We start from the raw sequence: 17,709 nt of genomic DNA on the forward strand, positions 1-17,709 counted from the left end.
CAGACCAGTTCTATCTGGTTCAGACTAGTTCAGAAATAGGGTTTTAAGAATAAGGCAAAAAATCTCAGCTACTTTGAAGATGTCATTGGTTGCTGAGCTATGATTTTTTTTCCCTGTGGGAATGTTCCAGTATGTCCCCCTTAACAGTGCTAGCTGCCAAACTTTGCTTGCTCCATGTTTCAGTTTTCAGATACTTCTGACATTGTTCTCAGGATCTGATGTATAGAGGAAATAAAAAGGTTACTTATTAGCTTGACAGCTAAACTGAATCCAAGAAGCCTTGGGCAAAGAACACAAATGTCTGGTTATTCCAAAATGTGTTATAACCTGCAACCCTCCTCATTTTCAGTCTTACATTCTTGGGTGTGTAGACTTTGCCTTTAGTCCTACATTTACTGGTAAAGTTACCATGCTGTCCTATTTGCTAAGGCACTATAAAGATGTGCTCAGAATAAAGTAATAATACCAAGTTATTTGTTACAATGTAAAGGAGTTATGCAAGAACCACTGACTCATAAATAGTTTCTGTGTTTGACCATTAGCAGTAAATAATGAAGTTTCATTTGGTACATAAATGCAGGACTATCTCCTAGGTACTTTGAGGTATTAAATTTTGTATTATAGGAGAATGGTCCCTTACTGAAAAAAAACATTTCCTACTCAACTTTATGTTCTTTTTTGTTTGTTTGTTTTGTTTTTCGAGATGGGGTAGTTTTCTGTGTAGTTTTGGTGCCTCTCCTGGATCTCGCTCTGTAGACCAGGCTGGACTCAAACTCACAGAGATCCACCTGGCTCTGCCTCCTGAGTACTGGGATTAAAGGCATGTGCCATCACTGCCCAGTTCAGCTTTATGTTCTGTACCTGGCTGCGAGCACCCTCATAAACTGGTCTGCTGTATCATCTCCAAGTCCTGGTGGAACCTGTTTGTCAAGCTCCTCTCCTACATCTTCTTCAAGACACACTGCCTTTCCTCCTTGAGAAGCCCAGCACTTTCCTGTCCCGGTTATGTAAAGCTCAAGTCCAGCCATTGACCTGACTTTCATCTGGAAAGATATTCTGTTTGATTCCAGCCATCTGGAAAGGCAGCATTATCTGTAACATCTGGCAAAACACTAGCCTTCTTCCAAGGAAGTGGGGATAACTTCTTGAAGGGCAGCACTTCATGCCATCAAGCTGAAGTCTCCAGCTCCCATGATTTCACCATAGAAGCCCAGACCAACGGACATATCCTCTATAGTTTTGTTACTTTTCTCTGTCGGACGCCAGATATTTCTGCCTTTGTTATTTTGTAGCTCTCACATAAATAGAATCATAGAGCATGATTTTTTCCCAACATTTTATTGTGGTAAAATAAACACGAAATTCATCTTCTGTCTTAGTTTCTTTTCTTGTTGTTGTGATTAAAGTACTCTGACAAAAATAAGCTTATGAGAGCAAGAGATTATTTTATCTCACAGTTCAAGTTATAGTTTACCCTGGCAGGGAAATCATAGGGCAGGAATCCAAGGCAGATAGTCACACAGAATTCATTGGCAAGAAGCAGAGAGCAGCCAAAGTTTGCAATCAACTTCCCCTCTCCCTTGCCCAGTCCATGAAATGGTGCCTCCTACATAAGGGTAGGCCTTCCAATCTTAATAACCCAATTAAATAAATAACCCCCAGGCATGTCCCAAGGGTCAATCGCTCATCGAGACTCCATTTCCAAGTTATTCCAAATCCTGCCACATTGACCACTGACCATAACCACCACACCAGTGTAACCATTTTAAATGAACAGTTTAGAGGATGTCAAACTACCCTCAGCAACTCTCTCGAGAATCATTCATCTTGTATAGTTGTAGTTTTATATCTAGTGAACATTTTCTGCTTCCTCCCATTAACTCTTTTTATTTCATTCATGGTAAGGTCGGCCACTTCCAGGGCTTCTCATAAGAAGAAACACATGGTATGTGTCTCCTTAGTAACTGGCCATCTTACTTCATTTTGTGCTTATATAACAGATTATCTGATACCAGAAAATTCATAAACAGTGAAAATATGTTCTTGCAGTTGTAGAGATAGGCAAGTACAAACCCAAGGTATTAACAGTTTCGTCTGATAAAGCCTACCACCCCTTTCAAAACGGTACCTTGAATATTGTATCTTCTAGATAAGAGAGGTGCTGCTTGTCACATGACATATGAGGAGGAGGAGGAGGAGGAAGAAAATTATTCCCAAATATATTTTTATTAGAACATTCATCCATTCATAATAGAGAATTCAGGATCCCAAAATGTTCCATCAAACCTGACCTCCCAACATGACTGAACTGAGCACTAAGTTTACAACACATGAATGGAGTATAGGTTAGTAGGAGACAAACAACCAGACCTCAGTGCTGACTTATTTCACTTAACATGGGTCCTGAAAGGTTGTGGCATATGCCACATTTTCCCTCGTTATAAGGTTGAATAATGTGCCATTGCATGGAATAGTTAGATCAGCCATTTCCTTGTAGACATACCTTGGTTTACTTCAGTGTTTTAGCTATTTGAATTGATACCAAATGAAAAATGGATGCATAACTATCTCTTCAATATGGTGCTTTGGATTTTGACAATAGACACACAGAAGTACCAATATACCGTAAGGTAATTCCAATTTGAACTTTTCCAGGAATTACCATGCTCTTCTCCAGGACAGGAACATTTCAAACACCTGTCACCATTCTTCGGAGTTCCAGTGTCTGTATCATTGCAAAACTTCTGGGTTTTGGTAGGAGCCACTCCAGTGAGTATGGGTAGACGCTACCTTCTGTGTTTTGAAAGTGGCCGCTGCAGTGAGTCCACACTCATTTATACTATCTCATATACTATTCTCAGCGTCAGACTAGCTACCCCTTAAGTTCCTTGGTCCCACAAATTCTTGAATCTCCCAAATCATTTTGTTGTTATGTGCCTCTCACATCACACTTTTTCAACCCTTAAGACTTGACTCCAGTCTCATATTTGCATAATATAGAAAAAACAGTAACTTCTTTACACCCCATGGCTCATGGCTTGTAACCACCACATGAAAGAAAAATTAGCAAGAGAAACCACAAATTTTTACTCAAAATTTCATTCTACTCAGGAGTTTTGAAAAACTGAAGCCCCGAAAACCTGGGGAAATAATAGTTTTTACTTAGTTTGATGAAGAATTAACATTTGTGTATAAGTTTTTTCTTCTGTAGAAAAGTGATATTTTTTAAATGAAAGAAGCATTGTTCAATGACAATGAATTTGGGGAAAATTATTAAGACCTGGTTCTGTTTGTTTTGTTTTGTTTTTTTGTTTTTCTGTTTTCCTGGGTAGCCATCCTTCCCTCTAGACATAAGACAGGACACTGAAGTTTCCATGGAAAGAGTGGGAGATGATCACACACATCTTTCATCTAAGTACTTATCTCAAATTCATTCAGCCTACTGGGGTCAGTATTCTAAGGTGACATATTTGAGGTGAGGTTTTCCTGGGCTCCACTACTTAGAAACAGTGAGAGATAGCAGCGGCTGGCTGGGAAGAGTCAACTTGCCCTGGCAGCATGGGCCTCTTAGGTCAGGCCATTTGAGGTTTCTAAGCAAGCAAGACATACCTCATCAAACAAGAGTGGAGTGGCTATATTTCTGAAAAAGGAGGTCTTTTAGGGAGTGGGTTTGGGATATTCTGCATTATCCTTATATGTACCGAGAATCACTGATTTAATTGTAATTGTAACTGTGGTTATTGTATTATTTTGATGAATTTAATTTATGTCATCATTATTTAAAAAGTGTTTAAGCCTTGGGAGCCACACAGCACCTGCCTAATTCATCCTTTTGACTGACATTGATGGGGTTGTTTATCTTTAGGGGATAGCATTCCTGTGGTTGCCAGTGAGCTTTTCTACACTAGATATTTTGCTCATGATAAATTTGGTTAGAGAGGTGAAATATATGAATAATATCCTATTATTTTTGATAACTAGGCTTATATCTAGAAATAATTTTATCCTCACAAAAAATATAAGCTGTGATTTCATACTATTTAAATAAGACAAATATTTATAGAGAATTAATTTACTTACTAATGAATTTATGGGCACAATGTTTTCAGCTAGCAAAGTACATATAAGGAGTACAGGAAGACCAGGAATAAAGATACAGCATGTGCATCCAAATAAATCAGTTGTAACAAGATGTAGAGTTGGTCTAATCACTTACTTCTAAATAATGGATTTCTAAATGGTAGAATATAAATACTTTAAGCCCCCATGTAAAATTGTTTTTTTAAATAATCCAGACAGATGATAATGGGTTGAACCTCTGAAACTGTAAGTGAACCACCCCAATTACACGTTTTCTTTTGCCATGGTCATGGTGTCTCTTCCCAGCAATAGAAACCCTAACTAAGATACCTCCTAACTCTTCTTAAGCTGTCCATTAACTGGGAACCAAACAATCAAATATATGAGCTTATGGGGGCCATTCTCATTCAACCCACCACAGCAACTGACTCAGCACAGAGGAACAACACCTCAAATATTTGGGACATAGCTCTAATTCACTTTAATGAAAAAAATTATAGACTATAAACTTTGAGAGTCCTGGTGAAAATGATCATACAAATACTGTATATGAATTGTGTGTGTATCCTGAGATGCCCTTTGTGAGTTTGGGTGTTTCTACTTTATCAAATCACAGATTTGGAGCAAGTCATCCTCAAACAAAGGTCTTAGGTAGGAGATTGGGCTAGGGCAAGTCCTGAAAGCATGAATGATATAAGTTGATGGATCTGCCAACCGGGAGGGAGCACCCATTTTCTATACATTGGTACCTCAGATTCAAACAGCATTTGTGTCCAATTTACTAAGAAAGAAATTACTTGTGTGTTTTGTGGATAATAATGCCTAAAACAGAAGGAAGTGGACAGTAATATTACAGCCTCATTTAAGAACAGTCCTCAATCATTAAGGAAGTGGAATTTTTCCATTGGGTAGAAATCACAGTCTTCTGTGTATTTGGTATTGCTTTCCCTTGGAAAGTGGCATAATAAGACATGGCAATATACACTGTTTTGTGGATAGGGGCGGCAAACAAGGCCAAAGGGTCAGAGACTAAATATCCCTGGTAAAATGGGAGTCGTGAAATGCACATGGAAATCTCATCAAAATCAACTCATTGCAGAGGGGGCTGTTGATAGTGAGGTGGGTAAGATGGCGGCTCCTTGTGTTCAGGTTATCTAGGATTTTCAGGCTACTGTTCTCATCTCTCAAGCCTGAGAGAATTAAACCAGGAGACAATGATGGCATGGTTATGTGTTGTACATGGGCACCATAGTGATAAAATTCCTTTATCAATTTTAATCTGGCTAACATCACATGAATGGAGGCTAGGCAAGAGAGAAAATGGTCCCTGAGCTTTTGAACTGGAACTGAACTCCAGTAGAACTGGATAGCTTTCTGGTTCCAGTGAGAAGTGAAACTATGGGGAAAAACATTTTCCAATTCTTTGGATTTTTCTGGTGGCAAGCACCACTAGGAAACACTGAAAAGCAGTATTTCAGTGTAGAGTCATTGATTTACAGGAATTTTGAGGGGATATGGGAGTTCAGTGTTTTTCTTCTCAGGTTATCACAGCTATAACATCATCTTTAATATTTAGCATATAATATTGTTTCAGTCACATGCTTGTCAGATTTGATTGTATTTGTAAAGAAAATTAAACCCAAATTTTGCTATATTATATGAATTCCAAAGTAGGTGATTTTCAACTAGTAACTGAATTTATCAGATTCTGAGTATTCCCCCTCTCCCCATCCCCCTCCCCCCTCCCCCCCCCCCCCCCCCCCCGGAGCTGAGGACCAAACCCAGGGCCTTGAGCTTGCTAGGCAAGCGCTCTACCACTGAGCTAAATCACCAACCCCTAGGTTCTGAGTCTTTCTTTTGGAATGTAGGTACCATACTTTTATTGTTTGCTAACAGAATGTGTACAAAGAGACAGAGAATTTAAGAAGGGATTGTGGTCCCTCGTATTTCTGATTCTGTATAAGTTATTCAGAGAAGGGGCTTTCCTTCTTCGGCAACTACACATTTCTTTCCTTCTGGATATATCGGGTAATAGGATTAGAAGCCTCTCAAGGTATAGACCAGTGGGTGGGTGATGGACAGACACAGGTTTGGATGCTCACCAATGGTGCTCCAGGTAGGATATAAATTCTGTGCTTACTCAGGAACAGCACATTGTTGTGCACAGATGGCTTCTGCTTGCATAAGTTCACTCATTCTTTCTCATCTGCTGTCTTTATCGCAGCTCCCATCCTCTTTTTTCTTACCTACTGCATCATTTTCTGCTTTTGGAGAGCAGTGATGTCTTTTTGGAAACATGTATCTCAAGCTTTTTTAGACTATACGGATGTGAAAGAGTTATGTATGTTAGCTTTAATTTTCAGCCTCCATATGGGTGACTTTTGAGTCTGCCCTTGGGTTTGTGGGGGAGATGAAAACTTGTAAGAGTGTGAATGAATACATTCTGTATTTGATAAGAAACACAAACATATACTTCACAATATTATTGGACTACATCATGAATCTCTACATTGTATGGCTGTGTTTTGTTTTTGTTTTTGTGTGTGAAATGGCAGAAAATAGTTTGAGAACTTCAGAAAGATGCACCTGACAAGAGCAATCAAAAACTATATGAACCAAATCTGGAAGTTGGTAGTTTTTAAGTATTTGTGGGCTCTCAGCATTTCCAGTAGGACAGATTACATACTCAACAGCCATTTTTTAGCAGAGTGGAGATCGCCAGCAGGTTTGGAAGTCTTGTGATCCATAATTTCCTCCCACATTGACCAAGACTGACTCACATCAAATCACTTGATGAAACACTAGCAAGTGTCAGTACCATTTTCTCCATACACAGCTTGCTTACCTTTGCAGGCTTTGAAGAGGAAAAACTCAATTATTTTAAGATAAAAAGTTACATTATGTGGAACTCTGCATATTTGCCAGCCATCTGGTTCAGCAACAAACTCACCAGGGATCTTGAACATCTTTATAACTGAAAATACTTTGAACTTGAATGACTTTTAAATTGGGACATAAAATAGTAACAGACTATTCAGAGTTGCTTAACAAGGGCTAATGAATAGATATCTTTTGAGCCCATGCTCCATGATATTTTATTTTTCCTGGGGGAGGGGAAGTAGAAAGATGCAGATTATTGTTAGTAATTGACTGAGAACTCTTTCATCGACACTAAGCCATACCTGTAAAACAGATTTTAACTTAGTCTGATAATGTCATGTGGCTAACTTCCATTGGTAGAACTGTATTCATATCCTACTGAAAGGACCACATGTTCTGCTAGAACTGTTGAAGGAGGTGGATGGCCCTTATCTAAGCTCTTATGTGTTTCTATGTCATGGACCAGAACCCAAGGGACTGGGTCCTATGTCAGAACACAGTTGACCTTCAGTTTGTAAGAATTCAGCAGATAACAAATTCAGACCTAAAAGCATGAATAAATAAGTCCAGTTTTCACAATTAATAAAAAATACTTCTATTAACGCACACCAACACAGGCTCTGGGCTGCGTCACAGAATCTCTTGAAGATAGTGCAAACTGCAGAACATGGTGACCCACACCTTTTATCCCCACACTGGCAAGCAGAGGCAGGTGGGTCTCTATGAGTTTAAGACCCTCCTGGTCTACATATTGTTCCAGACCAGCTGGTACTGCGTGGCGAGATCCTGTTTCAAAAAAAAAAAAAGTATGAGGCTGATAGTGAAGAATTTTAAGATATTGGCTCTAACTTTGAAGACTAGAGAGAAGCTCTCTGATCAGCGAAGATTTCACTGGCCATGGAGAGATTTGCTAAGCCGGAACAGACTATGTTTGGTCCAAGTGTCATTGGTCTTATGCTTTAAGAAATGTCAACTAGTCTTCTCAATGCACACACTTCTAAAGGAACATATGTGTCATAACTACACTGTATTTGGTTTTTCAACAAATGTTGGTAAATGTATATTTGTGAATAATTTTAGTAATTTTTTTTGAAAACTACATTGTCAGGAACAGATTGCTTTTGTTAGTGGGAGTATGACTATCACAAAGATTCAGATTCTGACTATTTGACAAGAACTGTTTGGACTTCTGTTAAGCAGCACCACATTGAAAAGAGGATAAGTTATTGTGAGGAACATGTTTGATAGTACACTACAGAGAGTTCATAATATGCCTCCATAATTGGCTTCTAACATACCATGATGGCTAAATATGTTAGTCATTGTTCTATTGCTGTGAAGAGACACCACGACCAAGACAACTCTTACAAGAGAAAACATATAATTGGGGGTTGCTTACAGTTTCGGAGATTTAATCTGTTATCGTCATGGTTGGGAGCATGGAAGCACCTATGGCAGTCATGGTGATGGAGAAGTAGCTGAGAGCTCTACTCCCTGATCTGCAGGCAGCAAGAAGAGAGAGAGAGTGGCCTGACATGGGCTTTTGAAACCTCAAAGCCCACCCCAGTGATACACTTCTCCAATAAGGCCACACCTTCTAATCCTTCTTCTAATCCTTTCCATGCCCTGATGACCAAGTATTCAGATATGTGGGGGTCATTCCTATGCACACTAAAATTCTTTAATTATTTTATAATGCACTTTTGTTGTAGTGGAAGCCCTAGACAAAGTAAAATGTTAATGTTCTGAACATGTTGATTTGATTTCTTCCAGACTTATTACTTAAGTGGTTGCACTGAGATCATAATGACAAAATACATTTTAAATTGGTATTTTTATTATCTGCATAAAGAAAGAATGGAAATATTTTCTGCATACGCTGGCCGTTTATCAGCAGTAATAGTAGTGCATATCTTTGAGTACCTAAGGAATTAAGAAAGTCCTATTTACAGATTGCTGCCTGACCGTTGTCTTCAGTTATGGACACAAGTGATTCTCAAATGCTGGGCACAAGACACTGAACTGAAAAAACAAGTTACTTAGTGGCACTGAGTATTGAACACAGGGCCTCAGACATGTTAAGTTTGTGCTCTTCCACTGCACTGTATACCCATCCAAGAAAGAGTTTTCGAAAATTCTATTAGAAGAACAGAACTCATTATTCAGCCATTTGAAATTGGCACCCATCACAGAGGCAAGCTTCTTCTAATAAAGTAAGGATGTCTCGCTTGGCAGAACACAAGCACAAAGGGAACCACTAAGGACTGTCTGTCCCTGAGTGTGGAAGGGTGTCAGAAGGTGTGCTTTTTTATCAGAATAACAAATGATGATAAGTGAGTGTTTCTGTAGCTCTGCTTTTAGATTCGCACACAAGATTCTCACTATCTTCGAAGGCAGGGCTTTCATAGTATGTGAGCCCTCAAACGTACTTGCTTTAAAAATCTTTTTCTGTTCTCTAAATGTAGGCATTTTGGCAAAAATTTCCATTGATGGGAACTCTAAGAGACTTTTTTTTAAAAGAAGAAAATATTTTTCAGTGGAATAAAGACATGGTTTCTATGTTCTTTCCTTGGATAGAAATGCATTGGGATTAATATTGTCACAAACTATTATCATCCAATGTTTTAATTACTAGACAGAGGAGAAGTTGAGCATTGTCTTCACCTTGAGGATACTCTCCCAAATCAACAGTGATGGTATAATCAGGTATCTACTATGTGAAAGAGCTGACTTTTAATAGCTGAAGTTTGAGCAGTGTGGACAACCTCAGAGGGTAAGAGTAGTAGAGATAGTTGGAAGGAAGGAAAGTTTTATGACTTTATGAACCATTGACTTCCACCCTGACCTGCCAACATGTTCAGAAGGTGAGTGGTTATGGGGGTAACAACTTACTGGTCTGAAAACTGGATATAAAAAAATCATTGAGACAAATTTGAAGATTGTTGCTTGTAGAAAAATAACATGTGCAAGGAAATTTTTCCCATAAGTTTGGAACATGAATCAAATAAAATACTCTCTCTCTCTCTCTCTCTCTCTCTATATATATATATATATATATATATATATATATATATATATCAGCTACTGAGAAGTAAGGCTACAGAGCCTTTAAAGATTGGAAATGAAGAGACTGAAGAATTGAAGTAGAAGGCAGCAGTATGTCAGTTTCTTCTTAAATTCAGTAGGCTACATGCCAGTCAATAATCCCTCCCTCTTATTAGCCTCCTTATATATCTGGTTGTAGTATTAAGCCATCCTCTTGGTAGGGAAGTAACACATCACACTTGAATGGTTTAACTACTTTTATTTGGGGACTAAGGACCTCCATAGGATCTTTCACCCTGCCTCACAGACTTTGTTTATAACAAGATTAAAAATATATGAAAAACAATGACAGAATGAAAACGATACCCCTCATTTTAAAAGATTTTACACACTAAAAGGAGATTTGATTGACCTCTCTTTTAGAAATTGTTTTTCTTCAAGGCTGTTTAATGTATTCCAGATAAGTATGGGAAGTTCTGAAGTATTCTTTAATGCTCCAATATCAAAGCTCTAACTTACTGGTGTGCTTTCAGTCAAAGCATTGCATCAGCAACAGACCATTTCATGATATATATACCAGGTTTAACCCAAAGAAAAATGGCTGAGTCTATTTGAGTCAGAAGAATCAAATAATACTGTAGTGAAGCAAAATTGACTTTTAATGTTTGTTACCAGTTCATTTTATCTTACAGAAAATGAAAACAGTCTTTTTGTAGTACAGATTGGTTCTCCTCAGACTTGCACTTTGTAGCTACTGAACGCATTTAAATATTGACTTTTCTTCTAATTGGGTGGCTTAATGATTTCTGTATTATTTATAACTTTTTTTGTATAGTCCTGTTCTGGCAGTCATGAGCTATGACACCGCTAACTTCTCAAAAAAATTGTCAGCTGTCAATTGATTTTTCTCTAAGTATTCTATGCAAAACCAAAATGACACAAATAAAAGAAAAAAAAAAACCAAGTTAAACCAAACCTGATGACTGATTCCCTTCTAATCCTCCCTTTCTGTAGTGGTCAGCTACTCCATGACAAAAGTGTGTTTCTAGGAGTACTGAAGTCAAGAAACCCAGTATGGCTGCCAGCAACCAAATTGGAATCTTATTTGAGTCTACTAATTGCCACAATAGCAAGCAACCATCATACTGCATAACACAACACTAACAGGTGCCGGCCCCCTATGTGAAAGAAATTTTAAATTTACAAATACTACATTTGGCTAAAAGTTGTTGTGACAAAATATGGCAGCAGTCATTAAAAGATGGCTTCCAGTGTTAATATGACGACTTGTCTTCATCCCTGTATTGTATTTTTATGTGAATTGGTTCTTTTTGGCTTAGAGTTTTCAAATGGAAGGAGGGAATCTCAGTAAAATATGTAGATATAATTTGTTCTTTATATGGGCCATAAGATAAAATATGATGGAAACATTTTGTAATCTATCATCTTCCTTTGATACTCTGGGAACCTTGAAATCTACAAAGTAATTTCTAAATTAGACAGTGTTATGTCAGCTTTCTGCTAGGAATTGTGCTAAGACATTTTTTTTTTCTCTTGAAAACATTCATAATGAGATACGAAGTATGAAAATAGATATTTGGTGGAATAAAACAGTGAGATGAGAACATTAAAAGACCCCTTTTCAATGAGGAGTTCAGAGGGCACAGGATTCTGGTCCTTTGTGTGAGATCAGAAGTTAAAAACTCTGCCCAGCAGTGTTCATTCGAGGATTTTTTTCAAGAACGGACAATGATAAGCAGTTGGTATAGATGTAAGTCAGCTAACAGTCACTTTGGAGATTTTGATCAGCACCGTTTCCTATACTAAGTATTCAAAAGTTAAGAAATGCTACTGTGCTTAAATGTTTAGTTCTATAATGCTAACTGAAAGGAATACACCCACTTCACCATAAAATTTTCCTACTTGCATTTCAGACAAAATTCTTAAAATATAGGTAATGATTGTTCAAGTATGGTCTTCCTCCAAAGAGCTTAGCCCTGACCATGAGCTGGTCAGAGTCTCCTTCTTAAATAATATATTCATTATATTCTAGACCATTCGGTATCTTTAACTTGTGTTTAGCTTAGAAGTCTGAGTTCAATCAGCAGTGTTGGCCTGAAGTCTCCTCATCTCTTTGGATTTATAGTCTTGTGTAATTTGCATATCCTAACTTAAAACTGTATCCTCATGCTCTAAGGCTAAAGCATCTGAAAGAAAGGAGCTAGTTTTACTTACAGTATTTTATCTAGATACTATATCATGATAGTTATGGTTCCATGGACTTCCGACTGCTCTATACCTTCCATACACATGCCTCTATATTTATAGAGCAAATTTATTACAGTTATTACAGAGCTTTAAATGCAACCACGGTCAATTCAGGAAACAGATTTATTTACTCATGTTCGTGGGGGGAGGGAATCTACATTGAAAACATTGACGACAGCACACCAGCTGTGCTTGCACTTGGATTGTTATACTAAGGTCCACTCACCAGAATTCACTGTGAAACAAGGGGAAATCGGAAAATTACTTGAATACAAATCTTGGTCCCTGTGAGGTCTCAGCAGTCATAAAAAGAAAGCTTTGTTTAAGATTGGAGTTGCTAATACTGAAAGTCATTGTTCTGAGTTTGGACTTAACTGTTCACTTAAAGCTTGAAGGTGTAAAGTCTTCAGTGTGAGTGCCAGCATTTTGTTTCTGCCAAATGAGAACCAGAAAGGAAACTGACAGTGACTATATTTTCTATTGGAGAGCCTTTTTTTTTTTTTAAATTTTCCCTCCTAAACACAGGTCCTATTTGAGGTTTGTATTATGTATACAAACAAGAACACAATTTTGGAAGTTGAATCTTGATTTCTTAGTTAAAGAAGTGTAGAGTTATTCATTCATTGGATGATTTTCATTATGGAATGTAAATAAGAAAGAAATATTAAATAGGTTAAAGTTATTTTTATAGGACAATAATGTTTCATAAGCTAACATAAAATCAAGCTGCTACATTTTTATATGTTTTCTGTCCAGCAGTTTATCTTTTTAACTGCCCTGAGTAAATTCTAAATACCGCTTAGCAAAGATCCCTTAGAATTTAAATATAACTCAGTGAAGCTACTCAAAAATGATAGAACAATTCTTTCTGATAGGTAATCTTAATTAGAAGGTAGCAATCTCTCATTGGTAAAATATTATCTGTGTATGTAAGTCTATATACTTCATGTAAATGGGTTGTCCTAGGAGTTCTAACTGCGGTTTTATTATTATGTATCTGAGTCTATATGGTTTTCTTTTTAGTCAAAAAGGTAGAATTTTAAATAGTAAACTATTTTTTATACTGGAGACTTGGAGTATTAACTTTTAGAAAAAGTGTCCATTGTTCCCTTGTGAAACTGAGGGTTTTTTTTTTTTAACCTCCCAGAATCCCAGTTTCTGTAAAGAGGCCTATAATTCAAATTTGTTGTTCTAATTTGTTCAGCGAAATGCATTTCAAAGTTGTAGAAATATGTAAAATTTGTGCTTGTGGAAGTCGCTGCTGATTTTCCCTAACACAATCCTGGTTATCCTCAGCCTACTGCATGCCCCGTTCATGAAATGGCATTTTATTGGGATGATGTAGCATACGTAACACAGGCCCTGACGCCCGTTTTTTAGCTTCCCTTATACTTATATTAATTTATAATATACATTGACTGATAGCTTTACAAAACAAATGACTGATCTGGCCTTATAAAAACGACACTTTACAGTAAGTGGAAAAGGGTTATCACAGTTTTGGTAACTTGCATGAGTTCATATTAAAAACAAGAACAAAAACAAAAGACCTTTCACGCGTTCCCTCTGACTCGAGAACCGACTCTTTCTAGGGCACCATCAGTTGTATGCTCTGAAGCAATAGACCCCGTACAGCTTATGCTTTTTATCCGGGAAGCCCGCGAAGCGCACTGCAGCCTCTGTAGGACTGCAGCGCCTTCTTGGCCGAGAAATAGGGTAGCGGACGCTGCCATCGGCCAGCCAGCCAGCATCACAGCGGTCATAGCCCAGAAGCTTCCAGGCAGCAAATATCTGGCCCACTTTTGCAATCTGAGCACCGTCATTGAGACAAGCTTGCACCGCCTCGTCGTAAGTGAGCTTGGTGGGGTGGATCAGGTAGTAAAATCGGCCTGTGGAGAGAAGGAGAGAGAGAGTCAGTCAGCCTGTGACAGAACCACGGAGAAGGAAGGAGCCAAGGCCAAGTGCTTCTCAATGACAGGAGATGCCGAGCAACGTCTCAAATTTGGAGAACATAGCATTGCCATCTAAATGTCATATTAATAGGTCACTCTAGATAAAATAAATTCACTTCCCCCTTGCTTCTTGGCGTGTGCGCCCACATGCCCTTGTACAGCATTAAAAAGAAAAGTCCAATGGCAGATGCAGTTTCTGTTAGCTAATTAGAGACTAAAAGAGCCCTTCTGTAGTTCTAGGGAAGACAGAATACCACGCTGAAAGAAGGGCTATTTAAATTCTACTTGTTGCAAGACTGAACCCCAGTACAAGTTTCTAGAGAGGCAAAATTTGAATGTGAAAGGATCAAAAAGCATTCCTGACATAAAAGTCCATTTAAGAAAATCAAAAGCCCTCAAGTTCTTTTCATTACAGGTATCAATAAGACCTTATTCTCAACCAAAGCCTACCGCATAAAAATGCATCAAACACAGGAAGTCATTCGCCATCAATGATACTCTCACTGAATGCAAACTCGGCCTGTACTCCCTTACTAGGTTTGTTGATGTTTTAAAACTTCCATCATTTGAAGCCTGACATCATGCTGCTTCTTCATTGCATAGGGACTCTGCTGCTTTCAACCATTTACTGCAGTATTAGTTACTGAGATCCCATTAGCATGACGAAATATGATAACATGTACAAAATGTATCCCCAACTGACTGAAGCGGCACACACTGAAGATTCTCTCAGCCATGCTAGTTTCAAGTATAATATTGTATTTTCTTATCAGACACATCATATAGTGTAATGCCTATTGGCCTTCATTTAGCATGATGCGTGTGTGTGTGTGTGTGTGTGTGTGTGTGTGTGTGTGTGTATACATGCGTGTGCTCATTTGTTTATGGTTTTGATTGCATGTATGTGGCCGCACAACCCTGGTGTCATACTCAGAAATGTGGTCTACATCTTTTGATATGGGGCCTCTCATTACACTAGCCTAGCTGTCCAGTGAGTCCCAAGGATCCGCTTGTTTATGATTTGCCATTACTGGGGTTGTAAGTACAGCCCAGCCGCACATCTGGATTTTAGTGTGAGTTCTCAGGACTGAACACAGTTCTTTCTGTTTGGGAGGCAAGTGCTTCCCAACTGAGATGTCTCCCCATTCCTAAACGGGTAGTCAAAGCCTACACTAATGCTACCAGTTCTTTCTACCCTAAGCTAATGAGAACTGGAATAAGCAGAGAAGCCACAGCAACCTTCATTAACTGGAGAGTTAAGTCTGCCAGCTGTGCAAATCAGCAAACCACAGTGCATCAGTTCAAGTCTGACCTCTACATGTGTGAGAATGCAGTTTGCCTGGGACACATATCCATCTGTTCAGCACCATGAATGGCTTCAGTACTGCGATGGCTAGAGCTACAACATTCAAAACTCTGCTGTGCAACAGTAACCATGTGGTCAGCAAAATAAAATGGCTTCCCATCTGTTTTCTCTCTTTGTTTCTTTTTTTTTTTTTTAACAGAGATAGCATAGTGACCACCCATTTCTTTTTGTTTCCCCCTGAATCTGTTTCCAAGGACCCTAAATGCAAAACTCTGGGCTCAGAGCTTGATTCACAGGCATGTGACTTGTGCATTTGTTCTGGCTAAATAGAAGGTCTTATGTCTGTCTTAATGCTCCGTAGTCTTACAATGCTTTTGGTGTTTTTTTGGTTTTACCCTTGTTTATTTGAGACAGTTTCACTAAATAGCTCAGGCTAGCCTTGAATTTACAATCCTCCTGCCTCAGCCTACCAAATGATAGGATTACAGGCTTGTGCTATTATTAATAAATTTTGGACAAAGGCTCCTACATTTTCATTTTGTGATAGGTCTCGAAGACAGCACACCCAAAGGGCGGGGAGTGGGAAGAATGCAAAAGTCAGTCACCATGCTGTGGAACCTTCCCCCACCTTTCTCTTCCAATGCTGACAGGGCTTCCTTTGTCTCACTCAGTTCCTCCTTTGGCCTGAACTTTGCTGATCGTAATATTGTGACTGGGCAAGGGAGGCCATGTATGGCAGGAAAGCTCCTCCCTTCAGCCTAGAGTAATGGTGCAGGGATAGCATCCTGAGGCAATGTGAAATGTGTACCACGTGACAGCTTCAAGTGCTTCATAATAAACAGGATGGGGAAAGTGTAGGAGGACCAGAGGTAGGCCATTGTTTTGTTTTGTTTTGTTTTGTTTTGATTTATGTAGGCAGTTTAAAAATGATGACATTCAAGAACATTTTATCTATCCTTTTAAAATATAATAATACCTTAAATGGTTGGTTTTTATTATTGTTGTTTTGTTTTGTGTTTTGAAGTTATCATCCAAATCCAAACAGTGTTTTAAGACAACTTGTTCTTTGGAATAGAAAGGAAGGCAGCGTAGCTACCATCTCATCTTACCATTGAAGTTGGATGTAAAACAGAAAACATCGTATCTGCTTTTATCTTTGTCCCAAAACCCGTAGTTCCTGACGCCAGGCACTGTGTTCTGGCCCCCACAGGGCTCGCGGGGTTTGGTGATAGGGTACTGCACAGATCCGTCACTGAGCCAACCAGCATTGCACCAGTCCAGACCACCCCGCCAGGCATCGTACAGCTGGTCGAAGGACGCGATCACAGCATCCTGGTCCAAACAAGCCTGCCGCGCCTCGTGAAAGTTGAGGTTGTAGCGTCCCAGCCGTGGAAAGTAAGGGAACACGACACCTGTCCACAGAAGAGAAGGGAAAGGTCATCAGTGAGAGAACCCTGAGCACATCCATGTGCCGACGTGTGTGAGGGAAAAGCGGGGTTTCCAGATGAGCCAGGTTTTGGTCAGCTTTCAGTCGTCTCTCACAGCCCATTTCCACGGCACACACTTTGTCCCAAGCATCACACAATGTGCTGTTTGTTATTTGGATTGATAACTTCAGTGACTTGCTTCCACTGCCAAGAGGTCAACTGATGCAAAATTTCTCCTTTCTGACAGAGAGGCAGCCATGGGTTATAGTGTCTAAATAGTGTCTTGAAAACATGTCTCCTGCTACTGGTTACAAAACCTAGCACAGACACCGTGGAACTTTGCTGGGAAAGAAAAAGTCAGTGCTAATAGTACAGGTGGTGGGGGAATGTAGCACTTGGGCACATGGTATTTTTTAAAAATTCACAATGTTTTTCAGCCATTACTATTATGGAGTTAGCAAGTAGTTTCACATAATCTTCGACACATAGAGACATGTGGTGAATGCTTCGAATATGAGTGAATATCTACTTTCACCATGTGCCCCTAAAACCATCCAAACAAGTGACTGTCTCCTTGGGATTATTATGTGGAGAAACTTGAAGTGCATATCTAACAAAAGCCTCACTAGCCTTATTTCATATTAATAAGGCAATTCTGTGCTAGTGAGGCACACCCCATGCAAAGTATTATAACTCTTTTTCCAACTTTCAATGCATTCCTTAACTGTTGTTCCCTGCCCTTGAAACAGCG

At 38.9% G+C, this 17,709-nt stretch overlaps 1 protein-coding gene across 3 annotated transcripts in view; it reads right to left on the reverse strand.

Annotated features, from left to right (window-relative positions):
* Positions 1-10,249: 10,249 nt before the first annotated feature.
* Hapln1 (hyaluronan and proteoglycan link protein 1) overlaps positions 10,250-17,709 on the reverse strand; it is a 69,950-nt gene continuing 62,490 nt past the window's right edge. For all 3 annotated transcript variants that reach the window (XM_028854148.2, XM_028854147.2, XM_028854146.2), the window contains exons 4-5: positions 16,641-16,943; positions 10,250-14,162 (exon numbers count right to left, since the gene is read on the reverse strand). In XM_028854148.2, coding sequence (XP_028709981.1) covers positions 13,873-14,162; positions 16,641-16,943 — 593 coding nt within the window. In that variant the 3' untranslated portion in view covers positions 10,250-13,872. The remainder of the gene's footprint in view (positions 14,163-16,640; positions 16,944-17,709) is intronic.

Source organism: Peromyscus leucopus, chromosome 11 (assembly GCF_004664715.2).
Source record: "Peromyscus leucopus breed LL Stock chromosome 11, UCI_PerLeu_2.1, whole genome shotgun sequence".
Taxonomy (NCBI): Eukaryota; Metazoa; Chordata; class Mammalia; order Rodentia; family Cricetidae; genus Peromyscus; species Peromyscus leucopus.